The sequence below is a fragment of the Malania oleifera genome, chromosome 7 (genome assembly GCF_029873635.1).
Source record: "Malania oleifera isolate guangnan ecotype guangnan chromosome 7, ASM2987363v1, whole genome shotgun sequence".
In the NCBI taxonomy this organism is placed as follows: domain Eukaryota; kingdom Viridiplantae; phylum Streptophyta; class Magnoliopsida; order Santalales; family Ximeniaceae; genus Malania; species Malania oleifera.
Window position 1 is genome coordinate 57,291,466 of NC_080423.1, and position 22,519 is coordinate 57,313,984.

Here is a 22,519-nt window from a genome sequence, read left to right on the forward strand (position 1 = left end):
TAATCGACCGAACAAACCGTAGGCTAGAAATTCAAAAGTTTGACTAAGCCTTGGTTGATCGACCAATTTGCATTATAAATGCTTCGATTAACCTAATCAGTCAGAAGTCAACATGTTGACTTCTGTCAATTGACTATACTGGATTGAACGCACCGTCCTCAGTCGACTAAACCATAAAGTGTCTGACACCCTAACTACTTGGTCAACCAAATATGTAGTTCAAGTTTGCCTTGGTCGACTGAACTTAGATGAGTAGCCGACCGACCTTTGTCTTGGTCGACCGAACCCATCAAGGGTTTAGAATCGCCCTAAGTTGGTCAACCAAACATTTAGTTTAAAATTGCCATGGTCGACTGAACTTATAAAAGTGGTCGACTGAACCTTGTCAATGGTAGATCGAACCTCTCGGGTTGGCACATTTTGACCATGGTAATTAGGGGTTAATTTTAATTAAACTTATTCAAACTTTTTCTAAAATTCCCTTTGTGTCCCAAATGGTCATATTTTACAAGAAGTCTATAAAGAGCCCTTCATAAATCATTTTCAAATCAATGCTTAGATTAGAAAATCCTCTCAAACAAATTTTGTGTTTTTTTAATCCATACTCTCTTATTCTTATTGCATTGAAAATCTTTTTAAGAGAGATTTCATTTGGGCATAAATTTTTCATATCCAAATCATTTCACTCTCTTTCCCACACTCATTTGAAAAATTCTTTTTGAAGGAGAACACATTCCATTTGGGCATTCATTCTTCATCCAAAGCATACACACTTAAGTTTTATTTTGAAAATCATCCTTAAGTGTAAGCTTAAAGGTTCTCCTATATATATATATAGATATATATATATATATATATATATTGATAAATATTTTTGGGAGAAACCTTATTCTAGCTTGGGAATCCTTGCACATCCATTGCAAGATTCTAAGAGCTCACTTGTTCTCATTACAAAATTATTTTTGAGCAAGAATCCTAGTTCCTCTAAGATTTATTTGAAAAACTAGTGTTAATTCAAGTGTAATCCCAAGAGGGGAGGTTAATTGGGTTTTTTAAAATTCTTTAAGTTTATTTTACCACTTAATCTCTATTTCAATATTTAACAGATTAATTGCAGGGGCTTGAAATTAATTCAGATTATTATCTCAATAAATTCTACTTTATCCAATTAATTATCAAGTGCATATAATATAAATCAACATACAACCATGCAAAAGTTGATAATGAAATGTAAGTGGAAATTAAAAAGATAAGGGAAGAGAGAAGGCAAACACAATTTTATGAGGTTCAGCCAACCCGGCCTACGTCCTCGCCTTGAGCAACCCACTCAAGGATTCCACTAAATTCCTGCTCTTTTAACCGGAACAGAGCTTCCCTTACAATCCGTTGCTTACAAGAGGCACAACTCCCTCCTCACTTGGTTCACATTCCGAACCGTGATTACAATATAAAATTTCAAATCTGTAAAAAAAGCCTCAATATTACTTCTAACAAAGCTAGTGAGTACAATGGAAAACCTAACACATATCCATATGATAAAACTTGAAGCTCAGTATGTATGTAACGATGATATCGTTATATGAATGATATGTTTTACAAATCAATCCTTTAAATCAATATCTCCCAAATATGATTTTATAAATAAATGTTTTGGAGAAAAAAAAAGGTTCGATTTCATATTACTTCAAGCAAGATTAGAAAATAAGATCCTTTCAAAAATAATCTTTGATAATGTGCAAATCTATATTCTTGCTATCAATAATCTGTAACGTTGGATCTTTGAATAAATAAACAGCTTTGAAATAACAAATATTTAAACACTATGTTTGAAAAATAATATCCCTCAATAATATGTATTTAGAGGTTCATAGGATTTGCAATCAAATACTTCTTACACTAATCAAATAGCAACCTTATGAATGAAGATATATTTAAAACTTTCTTCAAGATTTTAGTTTTATACAAAAGCTTTTCTCAAGTAGTGATCTTCCACAAAAACATATATATATATATATATATATATATATATAATAACTTAAAATCAACTTCTCAAAATGAATATTCAATGATCAGTTTGTGAGATGAAAAACTCTTTGAGAACTAGCAAACACTTAGTTTGATCACCAAACCTCAATACCAAAGTTGTTTGCACAATAGTTGTTAGAACCCCTTTTGAAAATCAACGTAGACCAAGATTTAATATGATGTAAACACTTTGAAATTGCAGACAAGAGCTTAACAATAAGTTCAACAATGTTCATAGATGTGTATATGTTCAAGGCTCCCAATTCTATTCCCAAAGTTGAGGCACTAGGGTTTAGAGGTTGATTATATAGGTAATCTCAACCTTAGGATAAGTCTTGACCATTGGATCAATTTGATCAAGTGTATAACCCGCGTGTTCTCTTGCTAAAGATCAAATTTTTAAACTTCCCACAGGTTTAGATGACTGAAAATTCGGGTTCAGACATCTAATGTTCCTTAAAGCACTGAAAATTATAGTTTGGACACGAGGTCAGACGACTGAACTATGGGTTCAGTCTTCTGAAGTCGTAGCTCAGATGACTGAACTGAAGGTTCAAACGTCTAAAGGTGTTCTACCTGTTCTATGTTTCAAAATTAATTCTTTAGATGAATGAACTAATTCTTCAGTCTTCTGAGAAAATTCTTCAGATGTCTGAAGTAAAACTTTAGTCGTCTGAAGTTGCATCTTTAGACTTTTGAGGGTAATCCTTAGTCGTCTGGGCAATCCAACTTCAGTTTTTTTATTTTGTTTTCAAAAAGCATTTTTGCTTTCTTGCTTTACTTCTTTATAAAACATTTTTTGGGGTTTTAAATAGAGTCTCTAAGTCAATGAATAACCCCTAAAATATTTTCATGAGATGCATGAGTCCTAAGGTCAGTCTAGGATATATTTTGAGTTTCGAATTAAATCATATGAAATATGTTAATACATTCAGTTCTAAATACCCATTCCCATGACGATCTTGAACTTGACGCTTGCATCTTCATTCTTATACTCTTTTAATTCCATAGATTGTACCAAGTTATATATATATATATATATGCTTTAATCCTCGTGGCTTCCATGACTCCTAACCTTCCGTGCATGCTAAATATTGTTCATGTTCACAATCTTAATTCATAGATCAAATACCAAGTGATTTGTCATTATCAAAATAGGATTTGACTTATAGAGTCAATAACTAATTTTAGGAAAATTCTCGGCATATTGAAAAGAGTACCTTAAGCATATTTTTATTTTAATATCTTTGCTTGGAAGGTCTCTTACTCTTTGTTAGTAAGAAAATTATTTTTCACACTTGGCTTTTATTGAGAAATATTTTTGAGTGAAAAATACACATTCTCACATTGAACTTTAATTCATATTATCTGTGAGTACATTGTGCATATTGTTGTACACATATGCTTAGTTTAGAAGTACATTTGATTGTACACAAAAATTATTTGATTATCTGTTGTATTCCTGACGAGTGGTTGAAAGAGGGAGACTTACCTTGTGAAAATTCCCAAATTGCTCATACTCGATTAGGAGAGCACTAGACTGGTTCAGACTCGATTAAGAGAACTAGGTGTACCATCCTGTTAAGGTGTTGTAAAGGTTGGGTTCAGCTCTGTTAATCTGATATAAGGTATTCCCTTGCCTAGTAAGGAGAGGGAGATTGTAAATGGTGTCGCTCCACCCACTAGTGAGCAAATTAGTGAAATCCTCTTACTTTTGAGCTTGAGGCGGGGACGTAAGTCGTATTGGTTGAATTCCGATAACATATCTTGTGCATACTCTTTAATTTCTACTCTTTATTTACTGTACATGTATGTTATTATTTATTACTTTGATTGATTTATATACTGAGTTTGCTTTATCTGTTTAAATATTTGCTCAGTAGAATATTTGTGATATTAGAAAATACTTAAACAGACCCTAGGTTATGTATTATTGCTGCTGGTTAATTTGACCTCGAAAGAAATTTTTTAAATACCCAAATCACCCCCCTCTTGGGAATACACCAATTCCAACAATGCGTCTCTCGAATTTTGACATTGTGAATGATGGATTTGGGTACGATTTTAAGCTAGCAAGGCATGAGGAATAGGAGAATAGCACTTCATAGAGGAAGGTTCACGGTCTGCTCTCAAGAGTGGTTAAAAAATGAAGTTGTCCGGCGCCTAAAAATATATATAGATCGTAGGTTTGGTCACCCGAGAAACCCTTTCGTCAATCGAACCACATTAATTGTAGATCGATTTGTTCCTACTAGGTCGGCTAACCTAGAGCGACGATTAATTGGACCCTGTTGACTTTACAAGATCCAAGGGTTTGTCGGATGAAGGAGATAGTTCATAGTGAGACCGGTTGACTGAACTTTTATGATGTTTCAAATTCCACACCTTGATCGACCGTTGATTAAGTCAACCAAACCAAGAGACTGGTTGGCTAAGCCCCTTTTGATCTAGGATAGTCGGGTGCTTGAGGCTAACAAAATATATCATATGAAGTAGGTCGGTCGACTGAGACTTTTAAGCCAATAAAAGGACAGTCGACCGAGCACAACCAATTTCTTAAGTTTAGCCCTATTTTGATATTTTCTTAAAGTGTTTAGCCAAGGTAATTTAGGTTACTAATATTTGACACATAGCTAATAATCCTTGAGCATAACTATTTGACATAGCACTCTTCCATAGCTTCATGCTCTTAATAAAACAGATCAAAGTTTCATCTAGGTCTAAGAAGGAAATGATGAGATTTGTTGTGGTACTCAATTTTCTTAGAGTCCAGGTGGGATGAATCCTGGTGTTTCTTTGACTCTCCGTACTTGTTTGATTTTCACACCTTTTCTTTTGAACGGGAAATCAAACTTGATATGGCCCTTCGTTTTACATTGAAAGCAGGTAGTGTGATCATATGGACCAGAGGAAGAGCTAACATAGAATTTTGATTCCTTAACAAAGTATCCCATATATAGGTTCTTTCTCTTCTTTTTTTCAATGCCATTGTAACCTATACCTTCCTTGTCTAAGGACAACTTTTGTGAGCCTAATAGTCTATCTATCAAGGTTCTCTTGGCTCCTAGTGAATTTTAGGATGATCTTAGCTTGGTTCTCTAATTTTCTCTCTAGACCTTGAATTTTTAAATCCTTTAATCCTTCACAAACATCCTGTAATTTTTATAAATTCTTTAGTCATACTGTTTGCTTTACTTTTTACTTCAAAAATTTTAAGATCTTTTATATTTTCAATGGACAACTGGGATCTTAAATCTTTCAGCTCTTTTCCATCATTGCATTTTTATTATCTAATCTTATGATTTTCAAATCCTTTTCTTTTATAACAAGAATTTTAGATTCTAATTCTTTTAATGAAGCCTTATTCTTGTCTTTCAATGACATATATCCTTTGTTGATTTTAACAAGAGACTTATGAGTTCTAATATATTCAACTTGCAATTCCTCATAAGTAGGCATGCTTTCACTACCAGAACTATCACATGATTCAGTATCAGATGTATCACGAGAATTATCACATGAATCATTGCATGAATTATTCAAAGAAGTAGAAGGAGAGGAATTTACCTTCTCGTTAGTTAAAGCTATAAAGCACCGATTTACTCCTTCATAATCTTTTGAGCTTGAGTCATTTAGAGTGATAAGCTTTGTTTGCTTGGTTTCCCCATACCGCTTTTCGAGTTCTTTCCATATTTCTTTAGCACTTTGACAAGCCATGGCTTCATGAAAGACATTAGTATCTAAAACATTAAATAGAATATTTATTGCATCGAAATTTATTTGCAATAAATTCATGTCGTTCTCACTTTAACTCATTTTCAAATTTTTTAATTTCAACATAATTAACAATTTTCATACGCACAAAATTCCCTTGATCAATTACTCTCCAAGTCCTCTAATTCAATGATTTTATAAAGATAGTCATTCTGAGTTTCCAATTAGAAAAATTTTTACCGTAGAAAATTGGAGGCCTATAACAAGATAGTCCCTCACGAAATGGGGATGCACCAAATTGAGCCATTGTGATTTTTTACAAAAACGTTTAAGTCTATGCAACAAGACTCTGATACCAATTGTGATTTTTGGTGTGATCCCAAGAAGAGGGGTGAATTGGATATTTAAAAACTTTTCTAGGTCAAGTGGACTATTACAACAGTATATCACAACCTAGGGTCAAACTAAACAAATATCAATCTAATAGATGTATGGACATTTAAATAAATTATACAAGTATCGTCGTTACCCAATAAACTACAATATAATACCCGAGCGTCGAAGCAATAATATCAAGAGATATATGTAAACATGAAAGTGCATAATGTAAAAAGGGTAGGGAGAGAGTGACACAAGATATGTTATCGAGGTTTGGCCAACAGTGCCTATGTCCCCGCCTCAAGCCAAACCAGTTTAGAGGATTCCACTATTGCTCACTTATTGGTGGAGCATCATGAGTTACAACCACTTCTCCTTACTGGGCGAGGAATAGCCCAACTCAAATTCATAGGGCTAGGCCCAACCTTTACAACCACTCCTTTATAGGGCGGAGTACCTAGTTCTCCTAATCGGGTCTAAACCAATCTGGTGCTCTCCTAACCAGGTCTGAGCTAATTTGGTGCATGTTACAGGCCAGTGCAATCCTTTTTCAACCACACGTCGGGAATACAATAATAATAAATTTGTGTACAAAGAGAATGCTTCTACACTAAGCAAATGATGTACAACTTTAAGGGCAAATACACTCACAAAATGATAGGAGATTAAGCTCAATGGAGATTTAGTTAAGCTAAATGTCAACTCTCAACAATATGTGTATATAAATATGTGAGAGTAAGATTTTTGATCTCAAGATGATATATTCATTAAATGTATTATCAAAGAATCTTTAAAGCCCTAAGCAAATATCGCAACAATATTTTTCAAATATTAAGCACAACAAATATTAGGGTTTAAGCTTGAAAAAAAAAAAAAAAAAAAGCTTATCAATAGCACAATGCAAGCCTTTGAATCTTGCAATAAGGATGCAAAGATTCAAAAGAAAATGGAGAGTTTTTCCCAAAAGATATTTATGAATAAAATACAATGGGAATGACTCAAGCTTACTCTCGAAAATCAATATTCAAAAATGCAAAAATGAGAGAGTTTAAGCTTTTAGACGTGTGGCCAGTGTAATCAATATTCAAAAATCCTCTTTTGAACCTTCATAGGTTCGGTCGACTGGGGCTATTCCTAGGTCATTTTGGCCAGTTGGTTGAGTAAGCTGAAAAGGTAGTGTAGAATAGTCAGGTGACTGAGGAAGGTGTGTTCATTTAGGGTCAGTCGATTGAGGCTATGTAAATAGACCAGCAAAGAAGGTCGGTCAATTGAGGCGTTTATAACGCTAAGAGATCGGTTGACCGAGCCCTTTGAAAAATCAAGGTATGCCCTAACTTTGACCTTATAAATTTATCCTTGTTTGTATAAGTATGGCTTTTTAGCTTAAGGGACATCTCATGATATATTTTGGAACCTAAGGTCAATCTATTCATTGAGCTGTCATTCACATCATGCATGAATGCATTATTTACATATCCAAAAATAAATGCAATTACGATACAAATAAAAGTGTCTTCATTCTCTACTCTTTATGATGCCAAGCTATATCCTTAATGAAGTAATCTTTCAGCTCCTCATGGCTTTGACAGTACCTCCACTCTTCGTGTCATCCAAGAGAAATATCTATTCAAGTACTAGGTGTACAAGTGAGATACCTTGGATTTGTCATAATCAAAACGGGATATGACTCATAAAGTCAACATTAAACCATTCTTGAATAACTCAAAAGTTTTTCTCCAAAAGGAGTTTTCAAAAAGAAAGAGTAGGAGAAGTAGGAATTTAATCTTCAAAAGGAGTATAAAAAATGTTTGGGAATTAAAGAATAAGCAAGTATGCTCCCAATATGATTTTTTAACCTTTTCCAAGTGTTTGAGCTTGTCTATATAGGAAAAAACATAATATAGCCGTTATATGACCGTTGGGGCTTTAAAATAATAGTTTATTTTGAAAACTAGCCATTTTTCGACCGTTGGGGCGTTTCTACACTGGCACCCTTCAAGTTTTTGGACATAACTTTTTCTGTACAACTACAAATTAGACATTTTTAGTATCAACAGAAAGCTAATAGAAAATTTCACAACTTTTATGTTGAACACTTTTTAAGATAAAAAGTGATTGATTAAGAAAATCCCTTATCAATGATACGGAAGAAACATGAAGAGAATTTTCTGTTGCGGGCACTTTTTAGTATTTTGGGCATTACTTTTTCTCGAAAGCTCAAAATGGGATGTTATTCATATCAAAAGAAAGTTAAGAAACAATCCCACAATTTTTATATTGAACATATTTTAAGATGAGAACTAATTAATTGAGAAAATTACTCATCAATGCGATAGCAGAAACATAAAAGAGATTTAGAAAAACTTGTTTTGGAGTTTTTCTCTTGAAATAATTTTTGCACATTTGTAAAATGATTTTCCATGAAATATAGAGTGCCTAAGGTCAATCTAAGGTCAGTGTTGAGTTTCAATTTAAATCAAATGAAATGCATGTACAATTGAAACATATAAACAATATAACAGAAAAATTAAAGGTCTTCAAACTTTTGCTCTTCGGATTCCCATAGAATGCGCCAAGATATGCTTGTTTAGGTACTTTCAAGGCTTTCATTTGACATTAGTCGTCTGTGCTTTTTGAAACGTAAATCTGTTCATAGACTAAATGCACAAATGAGATGTTGTGATTTGTCATTATCAAAACGATATGACTTAAAAAGCCAATAGTATTTAATTTAGAAATCTAGCTCGATGAGACAATTTCTTTTCTTTTGTTGAGTAGTAGTACTACTGCTGCACGTAATATATAATATTTATATTTTTCAATTACTTTTAAATGCAAGCACTCTGCTCATATTCCACTAAAATAAATATTAAACTCATTGAGTGTATACACTGAATCTAATATAATTTTTCCATACGTATAAAAAAATTTATATAAATTAATTAAATACATACACAAAATCATAATAAATTTGATGTATATAAATACTTACTGTATCTAATATATTAGTGTATCTAATATAAATTAAAAATCTTAGGATTAGGGAGACATGCACTGTTACACCCCCCAATTATTCAATTCTCATTTTTGCACTAATTCCTTTTCCAATTATTCAATTCCCATTTTTTAGCATGCTGAATTTTATTCTTATTTCGAATAAAATTTATTAATACTTTGGAGAAAATTTTGAATAAAAATTTTATAATAATTTGAAGAAAATAAGAATAAAATTTATGATCCTAAAATCAATTTTCAAAGTCCGCTCTTCGCGTTTCCAGGTTGAATGAGATTGGGTTTAGCCTTAAAAACTATCTATTTTTTTAATTAAAAGATCTATGTGTCATTTTCTTTATAATTGATAGTAAATAAAAAATTTTAAGAAATTTTTTTTAAAATTTTAAGTTTCAAAAAAAAAATAGAGATTCAGTTTTTTTTTTTTGAATATTGATTTTAGGATCTTATTTAATAGTTACATCATAAATAGTGGTTTAAAATCGGTTTATTAAAAAGATGATTTTGGTTTTTTTTTTTTTGGAATAAAAAGCATAAGCACAATATAATTTCATTGAAAAAATTATCTTTTTTTAGAAAAAAAAGAAAGTAATGGTTTTAAAAACATATTCAGAAAAAGAAAAGAATTATATATTTTTAATTAATTTTTGTATCAATGCATGAACAGTGACTTGAAATTGAAGTAAAGATTATTTCACAAAATATTTAAAATTTATTAATAATAAATATTATATAATTATTTATATTCACAATATAACATTTTCTTGAGCCAGGTCCAGCCAAGCTCAGCCAAATGCCAAGACATTGTTGAAAAGTGAAAGAAGATTGCAAGGGATGATGTTAGGGGTGTCGTGATTTGATATAAAGGAAGACGGTGCTTCCACCGCGAGAGAGGGAAAAAGAAATTTCATAATTCAGAAAATGACCCTTCCATTTTCCCCAACAACAACAGATTCAAAATTTCAAGTCGTCAATTACCGCAAGCACTGCCCATCAAAATTTTTATTTCTTTCTTTTTTGGGTAAACTGGTTGTCAATTGTCATGATACCAGTCAGTCATACGCTGGGTCACCAAGGACCAAGGACCAAGGACCAAGGACCAAAGGTCCAACGCGCTAAGAAACGAAGCGAGAGCTGGAAAACCGGTGGGAGGGAAACGAGAGGCGGAGCTGTGATTTCGATTTTCGAAGCTGTCTGAGCTCAACATTGCAAATTACCCTTTTGGCAAATTGCCTTATAAACTCGACCCCACGAGGCCACGGCCATTCTCCCAAAGCAGGAGAGAGAAACGCGTTCTGGGCTCCCCCAGACAGAGGAAGGATCTCCTGCTTTCTTCTTCTCTCTGGGTCTGAGAACGCCAACGGGCTCGCCGGTTACCCCTCCATTGTTCCCAGGTTGGTTTCTTTGCAAATCCCTCCCTCCTTTCTTTGTCATTTCACATGGGTTTTGTTTGTTTCATGATTTGTGGATCGTTGTCTCTCAAATAATTTCTGTGTCGTTTCTGTCTCCCCTGTTTGATGACATAATTTTTTTTTTTTGTTTGTTTAAAAGAACCACATTATGTAAGAAATATTCGAAAATTATTATGGTTGACACAGAGATAACTCATCGATCAATGCGGTTCGCAACTTGAGAATTAGCAAAGAGAAAATGGGTATGTTTAGATAATCAGTGTAAGAATGTCCTTTTACCTTTCAGAATAATCAATGTAAGAATCCACCGATTTTGGTCTTGGAACAACTGACTTGATGTATTTGTTCTCTTCATGAACTATCAACATCTTGTCCAATTGATTTGACTTACTCTCCAGTAAGGGTGATTTTGATGGCGTGGTGGTACATTAAGAAATATCTTTAGATTGTGTTAGGTTTCTTTGAAGGTGTCTTATTGGATCTCTCCTTCAGAGCAATCATCTCCAGTCCAAGAGCCAAGTTAACCCCCCCACACCAATAAAATAATAATAATAATGAGCAAAAAGTAAAATATTTTTGTCATGTACACGTCCATTTGTGAAATTTGACATTTAATTGTCTTTCTTTCAAAATACTTTTGGATAGACTACAACAACACAACAAAACCAAGTCTTAAGTCCCATTTGGTGGGGATAGACTATAATAACTAATTTACTTTGAATTGCCCCCAAAAATTTTATGACATTAAGACTTGTATATTTTTAATGTAGTAAAGTTTTATTTTATTGGGCCAAAATAGATTTCTTAGCTGGTGAGTCAGACGTATTTTATATAACTCTTGTCTCTTGGTAATTTAAAAAAAAAAATTGAGCTCAAGTCTAAATTTATTAAAATCCTATGTAATTACCATTCGAAGTGCCACAGTAATGTGAGGGTCGGATTTTTCTGATCATGATGATTTTGCAATTGACTGGTCCTTGTATCCAACATGGAAATACCAGAATATGAAAGGGAATGAGAACGAAAAAGACAATGGTAGTTCTAAGGAAAGATATTCCCACCCATGGTGAGATCGTCTAAGCCATTTATTGTTTTTTTTGTTGTTGGTTGTTACCGTCATCTGCCTTAAACAGCACCATGTTCTTTTTGTATATTCCATTCCACAAACCAAGTATAACCTAAATATCAAGCTCAGGAACCCCATTGTCTATGGCTTCTGAAAAGAAATCAGCACAATAGAAACTAGGAGTCACATTTGGAGGTGGAAGTCTTAGTCTCATTAGGAAATATAATTTGGTCTCAACTCTCAAAGTCCACAAATAGAAGGTTTTCAGTGAGTAGCTATGATTTATCCTTGAAGGAAATCTTTCTCAATAAGAATTCCCTCTTTAGTATTACAGCATATATCTGTAACTATTTGGCCTCAAAATTTGTCTCAATGGTCGGAGAAATTTCAGAATTATCTTGTTTGCTGTCAGAGTGGAAGGAATCAGTCAACCAAGAACATCTTCTCTCTATTAGTATGGCAATTCTTAGCAAATTAATCCTGTGATTTGAGAGATGGACATATCTCATTGAGAAGACTTTTGGTTGTGAGGGCAAGATTAACTTCAGCAAGGTTCCTTCAAGATTTTACATCCAAAGGTTGTGTTGGGTGCAAGTTTATGATTAGACTCGCTACTTTATTCAGTGAAGTAGTTATTTTCTTGGTGGTAGATGGAGAGAAGGCTAGAATTAAGTGGGATACTTGTGTTTCCCAATACCTTAGATCCCCTTTGGCAAGCTACTACACTAATAATTTCTTGTCACCCGTGATTTATGGTGATGATTGTTAGAATACTAAAAATGATGCAAAAAGTCTGGTGTTCGATATATTTACTTGTCTGCATTGAATCGGCTTCCAAACACCCTGCAACTGAGTGTTCTATTAGGCACCATATGCAAATATAGGCCAAGAGTGTGGATCATCTTCCATTGAATTTCCCTATTGCCATGTCCATTGGATCTTTGATTTGTTCATACGCCTTTTCTTCTTCTAGTCTTTCCTTTCATTTTCGGCTTTTTAAGTTGAGTAGCATATCCAAGTAAATGGGTTTGGAAGCCCTGGAGTGGAAGGAGTGCATTTCAGCGAATCCCTTCCTTTAGCAATGCTTGGAACAATTCTTGTATTGAATTGTTTTTGGTATTGAAAAGTCGGAGGAGGTGGTTGGTAGTGGTATATTTGTTCTCCAATAATGATTTTTTAGGGGGTTACAGGTTTTGTTATTTTTATAGAACACCACATCCGATCCCCTTTCTTGGACATTATGACATAAACTTTTTGTAATATCTTGATTTCTTTGTAAGGGTTCTCATCAAAAGAGGAGGATAGAGTTTTGTGAAAATCAAGTTGAATGCGTTTAGCAGCTTAAGATAAATTTGAGATGGTTTAATGATTCATGACTTTGGATGCTTTCAGGATGGCAATAATGCAACTAAACTGCCACAGGTTATTTTATCAGAATGGGCAATTACCTATTTCATCACTTGGATGATTATACTTAGCAGTTAATTTGCTGTTAAGTGTACGAATTATGCTAGCATCTATGAGGATTTCAGGGTGCTATTATAAAATTGGATTTCTAGGCAGAAATATTTCTTCTTTAATAATTAATGATGATTCTATTGAAATTATCTTTTTTGTTTTTTCCTCCTTTGATAAGTCTCTCATTTTCCCCTTGCTTTGCCTGAATTATCATTTGAGAGTGTTGTTCCAAATTGCAGGTTTTAGATCATTTTATCTTTTGTTCCCCCCATTTCAACACGTATTTCGGTGCTATAAATAAAGATTATGTGTTTTCTGAGTTGGGTTTTTATCTACCTATATTTCTGTTTTTGATTGGTTTATGCCAGTTATATAAGAAGATTCCAAGATGGTCACGAAGGCTTTTAGTGTGGATTTGAATAAGCCTCTTGTTTTCCAGGTCAGATCTAATTGTTCTTTTTCCTCTCTAAATTCTTACTGTACATACAAAAAATTACATTAAACTTCATTGCTATCTTATGCATATGCAATGGCATTTTTGGGCTCTTTTTTGTCACTGTGGGAGCTTCTGGATTCCTAGAAAGTTATTCGAAATTCACTCCCCACTTGTGGGAGGGGGTTTTGATTTTGTTTCCAGTTGCAGAACCAAATCATTGGCATTGACTGGGAGGCAATGATTTCTTTGACATTGCAATTGAGCTTTTTAAGGGCAGGCCTGGTCCTTGGTGCATCTGTTCAGCAACCTAGAATCCTGCGTTTGGCAGCAACTTTGTATGCTGGGCTATCCTTTTTATCCATTGAGCTACTTTGTCCAATTTATAACTCCATTTGAAATATTTTTAGAAGCTTTAATTTTTCCTTTAATTTGAAGCTTCTTGTGCTTGTCAGTTGTCTCAGAATGCAATCTACATAAGAAGAAAATGCTTGCTGAATTATGCATTATCTATGTTCTCAAATTATTCATTAGCATTAACATGTTGATGCCACGTTTTTAACTCTTTTACTAATCTGATTTCAAATTGCTGAAATAATTTGCAGGTTGGCCATCTTGGACAAGAATACCAACGATGGGTTCACCAACCTATTGTCAGCAAGGAAGGCCCCCGATTTTTCGCAAGTGACCTCTTGGAGGTATTGCTCCTGTTCATTGTATTTAAAGGTTCCACCCAACCACACAATTACAAGAATGAAAAAACACATACCTATGCTTTTCACTACGAAGGCAACAAATCAACGAAAGTGGGATTATATTTGTGGATTTATTTCTATGCTACATACCAGAAAATTATCATGATGGCTTGCATAATTTTTTATGAAATCTAATGCCACAACACAAAACAACAGCAATTAGTGCCTATGTTTATAGAACTAGTAAGTTGATGCTTGATATTACAATAAATTTAATTGATCATTGTAAAATATTTATACATTTTATCTCAGTTAATGTGGTACCTGAGATTTTGAAAGAATATTGATAATATAATCTAATTATTGAATTGAATGCAGTACAAAAAAGTGAGAAATTTAATTGGTAAAAGGTCCAAATATGGCAAATGAAAAATCTTATAGTCGCATCATGGGTGATATAAAGTCGATTGTTTTGAGCTCCCACTCTTCTGTGTCACAGATTGATTTGGATTGTGAAATGTGTTTCACTTGTGCGTGAATTTGGATGCTTAAATTAAGATGGAATATATATTCTTCTTATGGATGTGTCATTGTGCGTAAATGTTGCTTGCTTTTGTACACTTTATTATCTCCTGTTTTCTATGGATGGATCATTTTCACATCGTATGACTATTATGTTGTTCTGTATTTTCTTTTATTACATTTGCAGTAAAGTGAAATTGTAAATGAATCTCTGAACTATTAATTGAAATTTAATTTAATTCACGCACTTTAGTTTGTACTCACTAATTTCACATAATTACATTTGTCATCCAAATTAGGTCCAACAGCCTCAATTGAACTCACTGAGGACCAAACAAAATGCTGACCTAGCATTTAATGTTGTATTACTATTAGTTTCTGTGAACCTAACCATAAAAAGAAAGAAAGAACAAGAAGAAAAAGAAGTTGCAGCCATGAGGTGACAACTTTAGTTGCATAATTTAATTAGTTTAAGTCTTTAATTGTACTGATCAAAAGCATAGGGATTAAATAAATTACACTTAATATTGCAAGAGCTAACTTAATATTACAAGAGCTAACTTATGATTTTACTCTTTCCAGAAGTTTGATCCCAAACTTCCGAGGAACTACTAATTTCCATGCATTTTCAATTTTTTTTGGGCATTAACTGTCTCCATATTTTTGAATCCTAGCAACATCATTTTTTTATTGGCCCCAAAACTTGTCTTCTGAGCGATACCATATGCTTCAATCTTTCAAAATTAGTCTCTTCTCTCTTGATAAAGCGGTTCTCTTCTATTATTTTTCCTGCACTTCCATTACAAATAGCTTTCAAACTTTTTCTCAGTATGTTTTCAACAAAGTTTTGTTGTCCAAATTATTCATGAAACCCTCACATAATTCAAGAATAAAAAGTGGCTTAAAACTTGGAAGATTTCTTCTAGTTTTTCATGCCTGATGAGCTTTGACTGTTGTAATTTAATAATTTATTTGAAAAAGTTTTATGCTTTTAAGCAATCTACAGTTTATGTTGCACAAGCAGAATTCAGAATTAATAGGTGTCAGAATTTCATGTCTAAAAGCAACCATGGAAGAGGACTAGATGATTAGCATGGTCTACTTTGATCTGACTTTTGTCTCTCATATAAACCAACTGAATTTAAAAATAAAAAATAAAATGAATACATGTCATAAGCATGGATTGTGCACTAGTTTCTATGTGAAAGTTTGTTCAAATTTCAGATTATTTCTTCAAAATGTAATGGCGAGTGCATTTGCATATCTGTATTGTTACATGTCAGAGGGCAATAATAAATTTTTTTCTTTTATGGAAAGTTTCGGTTGAAGCAGAATGGTCACCAATACCAAATGGCAATGGTTAATGCCACAAATTTGTGGGAGATACATTTATGATGTAATTCTTTTTTATTTTCAGTAACTTCCAATTCACTTATCACAATTGTGGATTTCTTTGTGACTACAGCAATCTGTGTTAAGTAGTCACATAATGAAACGAATTTAAACCACACAAGCAAAAGCAGCAATAATATTTTTACACATTCTATATATATACATATAAGCAGGATCAATTAGAAGTCCATCTTGCATGTATATTATTATGATGTCGCTAAGTATTGGTGATCATATAAATGCAGAAAGTTAAATGATTAAGGTCTGTTGGTAATTCTATTTAATGCCCAGTTGCTTCTCTTGATCTGAAACAGTCCTTGACCCGCACAGTTTGGTGGGTGGTTCCTCTCGTTTGGTTGCCAGTGGTATGTTGGTTTGTTTCATTGTCCGTGCGAATGGGCCTCACTCCTCCTCAAGTAGCTGGGACTGTTGGTGGTGGCATCTTGATGTGGACATTTCTGGAGTACACTTTGCACCGCTTCCTTTTCCACATTAAAACAAAAAGTTATTGGTTAGCTTACTCTTCTCACCCCCCACTCTCCCTCTCTTTCTCTCTCTCTCTCTCTCTTTCTGCATGGGAATGCATGTCTTCTTTTTGTTTTATTAGGCCCTAGTATTAGCTTCTTTTCTTTAACCAAAGAAAAAATGGAAAAGAAAAAGATACTTGGCTGCCTCATTTTCATGCATGAGCAGCTTGATGTCTTCTGAAAAAAATGATTTATGAACTGGCTGCAGGGCAAACACCCTACACTATCTTCTGCATGGCTGCCATCACAAGCACCCTATGGATGGATTACGGCTTGTGTTCCCTCCTGCTGCAACAGCTATTTTGTCTGTACCGGTATGTTGCACTTCACCATCTTAATGCATTTCTGTTCCATTCAAATGCAAGAAATTGCAAGTTCGTCCTCTGGTTTCTTCAAGGTTGGATAGAGTGATGTGTGAACTTATTACTAAGAATTTATTTTTTTCAATTTTATTTTGTTTTATTTTATTTTTCGGTCTCCCAGTTCTATGTTCAGAGTCCTGGCACAGCGAGTACTCAATTAATACAATCCCCTTCCAAGTTTAGCCAGTCAAATGAATGCACATTTTGCCAATATTGTTCACCAAAGATACTGTTAATGCCAGTGGTTCTTAATGAATTAGACAAAAAGAGATTAGGAAGAATTCATTTCTTATTCGATCCGCTGCTACTGATTCTGATTAATCATCGTCTGTGATTGCTAGTTGTGGACTGTGATTAAGCTTTTATCACCTCCATCGTTTGCTCCTGCTTTGTTTGCTGGGGGCTTGTTGGGATATGTGATGTACGATCTCACCCATTACTACCTGCACCATGGGAAGCCATCTGAGGGAGTTTCTCAAAATCGAAAGGTAAAAACTAAGCCGAAAGAACTGGGTTTTATCTTCCCGCAAAGGAATTAATTTGTTTGAGAGCATGAGGATGTATTTTTAATTATGTTTGACAGAGATATCACTTGAACCATCACTTCAAAGTTCATAACAAAGGTTTCGGGATCACTTCGTCCATGTGGGACATCGTGTTTGGAACAATTCCTCAATCAAAAGCAGCTGAGAAAAGTAGGTGATTTTGCAGGAGATGTGTATAAAGTTATCCATCAGGTTTCCAAGGAGTTGATCATGGTGTTCATCATTCCTGGCTTACGAGGGTGCATGTGCTTTCTATCATTGTGGGCCTGTTGATTGTAACATATATTTATGATGCTTTTCTTTCATATTTTTTAATTTTTTTTAAAATTTAATCTTTATAAGTTCATTAAAATAGTTTTTGGTACTTCAAATACACACACACACACATATTACAATTTGTCTTTTAAATATCTGAAAAGAAAAAGTAAATTACCTTCGAGTGCTTTGAATATCTTATGAAAAATTGAACATGTTCAATCTTAAAAGATTTAGGCTAGTACTTTGCATCTATTTTAATAATTTATTTTTGGTACATAATTTTCAAAATTGAATATGCCTATAACACTCAAAAGAAACTATAGAGTTGATTTGCAGAATAGTTATTCTTTGAAATGAGATATAATATAGAGAAAATTTTGAGATTAGAAATCAAAATTTTATACATATGAAGAGGTATTATGCGAAATTGTAGCATCCATGAATAATGTTGGTGCAGCTTAGCAATCAACCTTAGTTATTGATGCACATTTAGTATGTTTGCTTTTTCTTAGGTGTTGAAATCGATCCTTATGTTGGATGTGTGTGGTATTTCATTTTTTTTTTTTCTTTTTTTTGGATGTAGTCTTGTGTTTTGGTTTCCTTTGTACTAGAAAACGAAAGTGGGAGTTTTTTTTTTTACCAAAATATTAAAAAAATAAAAATGAAAAACACAAATATGAAGGAAATTGGAAAATTTTACACAATATATCAAACTGACTTTCCAAAAGTCGGTTTAGTCTTTAAAATAAAATAAAAAAAAAAGTTAGCCACAATTCTTGACTGTCAAAATAAAAATAAAAAATAAAAATTGAGAATCGACTTTTCAAAAGTCACTCCCCAAAAACCAAATTCCAACCCCCACCCAAAATCAAATAATAAAATATATATTATTTTCAAATTTTAATTTTAAATAAAAAGTTATAAATAAAAAATATATTTTTAAGTGTCATTTAATACAAAAATATTTTTACATTTTATTTATTTTTCAAATGAATTAAAAAAAGTAAGTTAATTTTTTAATTTCAAAAAATTACATAAAAATGAATACAATAACAAAAAATTTTGAAATAATTTACTTTTGGGAATATTAAGACAAAAAATGACATTTTACTTCCTAATTACATAAAAAAAATTATTTAATATATAATTAAGAATAGAAAAATTATTTAACATATTATTTTATGTATGTTTTATATAGGAAAATTTTAAAATTTAATATTTCTTACCTAACCGACTTTTTAAAAGTCGGTTTGGATTAAAAAAAAAAATAAAACAAAACAAAAAACTTGCACAAAAATCTAGGTACAAAAAACAATTAGAATGAAATAATGGAATGGAAGAAAAATGTAATGAAATAAAAAAATTATAACACGTGCTTCACGTGTTCTCCCAGCACCAATGTGTCCAACCCGTGCTGCCCGCGCCCGCAATTGGGTAAAAATTCGGCCATTCCGACATTCCGATTTTCGGAGTGGAGTGGAGTGGGTGCTTTGCCTTGACCCAATTCATGAAATCTCTAGTTTGGTATAAGTAGGCCATTCCCTGATGCTTCATTCGGCTGCCAACGACCATTCTCCAATGCTCGTCTCGCCCGATCCAGCCCATGGTCGGGTCACGAAACGCGCTCGTGTTCATGTTCGGGGTGGAAACCATAAGGGGGTTGTCGTTGGGTTTGAACCATTCACGGAGATACTGGTCGGATAGGTTAGCAGGTACGGCGTAGCTCTCGACTTGCTTGTTCTGGGGGTCGAGTCTAGTGTAGAGGATGACGGATTTGTTGCCCAGGAGGATGGTGGCAGATCCGGACCAGCACCCATTTATGTTGAAGGGCTTGGATGAGTAGATGGTCGAGTCAAGGGCGACCCAGTTGATGTGGTCCTTAGAGATGGAGTGAGCCCAAACGATGTTGCCCCACACAACTCCCTTCGGGCTGTACTGGTAGAAGAGATGATAGATTCCATTGCAGTACATTGGTCCTATTTAGTTCGAAAGAAAAGTAGAATAGCAGGGAAAGGAAAAATTAATTAAAATTAGAGACAAATTTTCTATTTTGGGAAAAAATGGAAGTTAGTTTTTTTAAATAATTTTTTTTATGTAATTAGGAAGTAAGATGTCTTTTTTGTCTTATTATTCTCAAAAGTAAATTATTTCAATATTTTTGTTATTGTATTAATTTTTATATAATATTTTGAAATTAAAAAAATAATTTACTTTTTTAATTCATTTGAAAAATAAATAAAAAGTAGAAAATATTTTTTATATTAAATGACACTTAAAAATATTTTTTTTATTTACCAATTTTTATTTAAATCTTAAAATTTGAAAAATAATATATATATATTATTATTATTTAAATTAAAATTAATATATATTTTATTAAATGATTTTGGGTGGGGGGGGGGGGGTTGGGATTTTTTTGGGGGGGGGGGGGGGTTGACTTTTGAAAAGTTGGTTCTCAATTTTTATTTTTTATTTTATTTTGGCAGTCAAGAATTGCGGCTGATTTTTTTTGTTTTATTTTATTTTAAAGTTCAAACCGACTTTTGGAAAGACGGTTGGGTACATTTGTGTAAATTTTTCTAATTTCCTTCATTTTGTGTTCTTTTATTTTTCTTTTTAATATTTTGATAAAAAAGTCAAAGTGAAAAATCCTATTCATCACAACAAACTTATCGTAAGAAAAAAATGACAAGAAATAAAGTTGCGTTTGCTTCTTTGAGTTTAATATTTGACTAAGTTGAAATGTTTTGAATTTGAGGGGATAAAATTGTGATGAGGGATATGGTTTAATGATTTTTTGAGAAGGTGGTAAGTAGAATATATTAGCATTGGGAAAAACTAATAGATAAAAAAATAGATACAAACAGCTATGGCACAAAATCAAAATCTCCTAAATCTCGTAACTTAAAAAAATTCGACATCTAAACATACTCCAGTGAACAAGTAACACTGAAATTATTTTTAAATTCAATATTTTCAAAATTCATTTATCCTCCAAATCTTGAATTTGAAGTTGTTTTGAATTTAAATAAAATATAAAATAAAATTATATTAAAAAATTTTCAAATTCACTCAAATTTGAATTCAAAATATGAAATTCATGCTCTCAAACATTACTTATTCTTACATTTCCAAAAATAATAAAGGTGAGTTGTAATGTCAAAAAGCAAAAACTTGCTTTAGGATTAGGATTTTGATTTGGTTACCCTTTACATTCCCCCCTCCTAGGATGCAGGGGAAGGAAGATTCAAAAATCATATAACTTTTCCATTATCTCCTGAGAAGGCCGACATTAAAGAGAGGTGATTATTGGTCTCCAGTTCAATCTTCTAAAAAATGGAATGTAAATCAATACTAGTTTTAAACTTTGATAGAATGTTATGTTGTGAACTCGGGATAATTCCACCTAACTTTACCACAATTTACTATTACATAGGTGAATAGAGAGTGAATGAATGTGCAAAATTACATCAGGTAAATTCTCAGGGAAGTAGAGGGTCACAATAGACTGCTTAAGTCCTACTTTCCTAGACAAAATTTTCCTTAGACATATAATTAACACAATATTAACTACAACTATACCCGATAATAGCTAACTACTAAATAGATGAAAGGAAAAACCAGAATTTAATTAGGTTCGGCTAATTGTGCCTACATCCTCGGACACCATCAACTAATATTCCTCTATTGCAAAAATATTACAAAAGGAGAGAGAGAAGAGAGGATGCGCCTAAGAGAGAAGTAGACAAACTTGGGGATGAATTTACAAATGGAAGTGATGGTGAAATTAGGATAGCTTCCCAAGAGTGGGGTGAATTGGGTTTTTAAAATGATTTTCTTTTTATTGCTTTATTTTATATCAACAAGCAATCACAAAATCAAGTGAACCACAACCAATCAACAATATAATCAATATCTTAATCTTTATATCAATAGCCCTGTATCAAAGTGTAAAGCACGTTGAATTTATAAAAGCCCTGTGTTATTTCACAATCACACTTCTTCTTTGTGTTTAGATATTAAACAAACTTTCATGTTAATAAGTTTAGGATGATCAACCAACATAGTCCCTTTCGGTTTCCGTAATCAATGCTGATCAAGTTAAAACAAATTATCTTCCGGTCTATTTAATAACCATACACTCAGAATTTAACAATTTAAAGCATACACGTAGGTTGTAATTTTTTGCTGAAAAATAAAAAGTAAGGAAGAAGAGAGAGACATAAGGTTTTACGAGGTTTGGTTTATACCCAGCCTACGTCATCGCCTTTGGCAAACCACCAAAGGATTCACTAGTTCAGTTTCATTGACGGGTGGAACAATACCGATTACAACCACTCCTTCCTTTAGGCTAGAGCCCGCCTCTCTAAACGATATTCCCTCGTTCGGTCCAACGATTCTACAACCTTGAATCGTCTATAAACAAGAAACAAGATAGAGAAAAATTTGTGTACAAAAGACACTCTCACAGCAGAGTAGATTAGTACAAGATTCAGCACAAGTATACTTCAAAGTAAATCAAATATAAAAAGATTGAAGCTCAAACTGAATTTAGATCACCAAATATCTTCCAAGTATTGAAAGATTTAGACTTTGAAAGCTCTACTTTGGAATTTGTATTAGTAGTAACTCAGTAGTTGAAGTAGGATGAACACAAGAGAGTTTGAGAGCTTTTTAGGGAATTTTGATTGCTGGAAAATTTCTTGGTATCAAAATCTTT

General features: G+C 33.0%; 2 protein-coding genes across 2 annotated transcripts; one reads left to right on the forward strand and one right to left on the reverse strand.

Moving 5' to 3' along the window:
• Window positions 1–9,912: 9,912 nt before the first annotated feature.
• LOC131160312 (dihydroceramide fatty acyl 2-hydroxylase FAH1-like) lies at window positions 9,913–17,893 on the forward strand. The gene is made up of 7 exons (XM_058115870.1): window positions 9,913–10,523; window positions 13,434–13,504; window positions 14,104–14,196; window positions 16,422–16,618; window positions 16,843–16,948; window positions 17,338–17,484; window positions 17,580–17,893. Exons 2-7 carry the CDS (start codon window positions 13,454–13,456, stop codon window positions 17,697–17,699), a joined length of 714 nt encoding a protein of 237 aa, XP_057971853.1. The 5' UTR covers window positions 9,913–10,523; window positions 13,434–13,453; the 3' UTR covers window positions 17,700–17,893.
• Window positions 17,894–19,176: 1,283 nt separating this feature from the next.
• Window positions 19,177–19,770, reverse strand: LOC131160847 (beta-fructofuranosidase, insoluble isoenzyme 1-like). The gene has a single exon (XM_058116727.1). It carries the CDS (start codon window positions 19,768–19,770, stop codon window positions 19,177–19,179), a length of 594 nt encoding a protein of 197 aa, XP_057972710.1.
• Window positions 19,771–22,519: the final 2,749 nt, after the last annotated feature.

Bases quoted from the DNA above. Each gene is read 5' to 3' on its own strand.
- LOC131160312 (XM_058115870.1), top strand. From the start codon at position 13,454: ATGGTCACGAAGGCTTTTAGTGTGGATTTGAATAAGCCTCTTGTTTTC. The intron at 14,197-16,421 runs GTATTGCTCCTG...GATCTGAAACAG, and splicing joins TCGCAAGTGACCTCTTGGAG to TCCTTGACCCGCACAGTTTG. The intron at 16,619-16,842 runs GTTAGCTTACTC...AACTGGCTGCAG, and splicing joins ATTAAAACAAAAAGTTATTG to GGCAAACACCCTACACTATC.
- LOC131160847 (XM_058116727.1), bottom strand. From the start codon at position 19,770: ATGTACTGCAATGGAATCTATCATCTCTTCTACCAGTACAGCCCGAAG.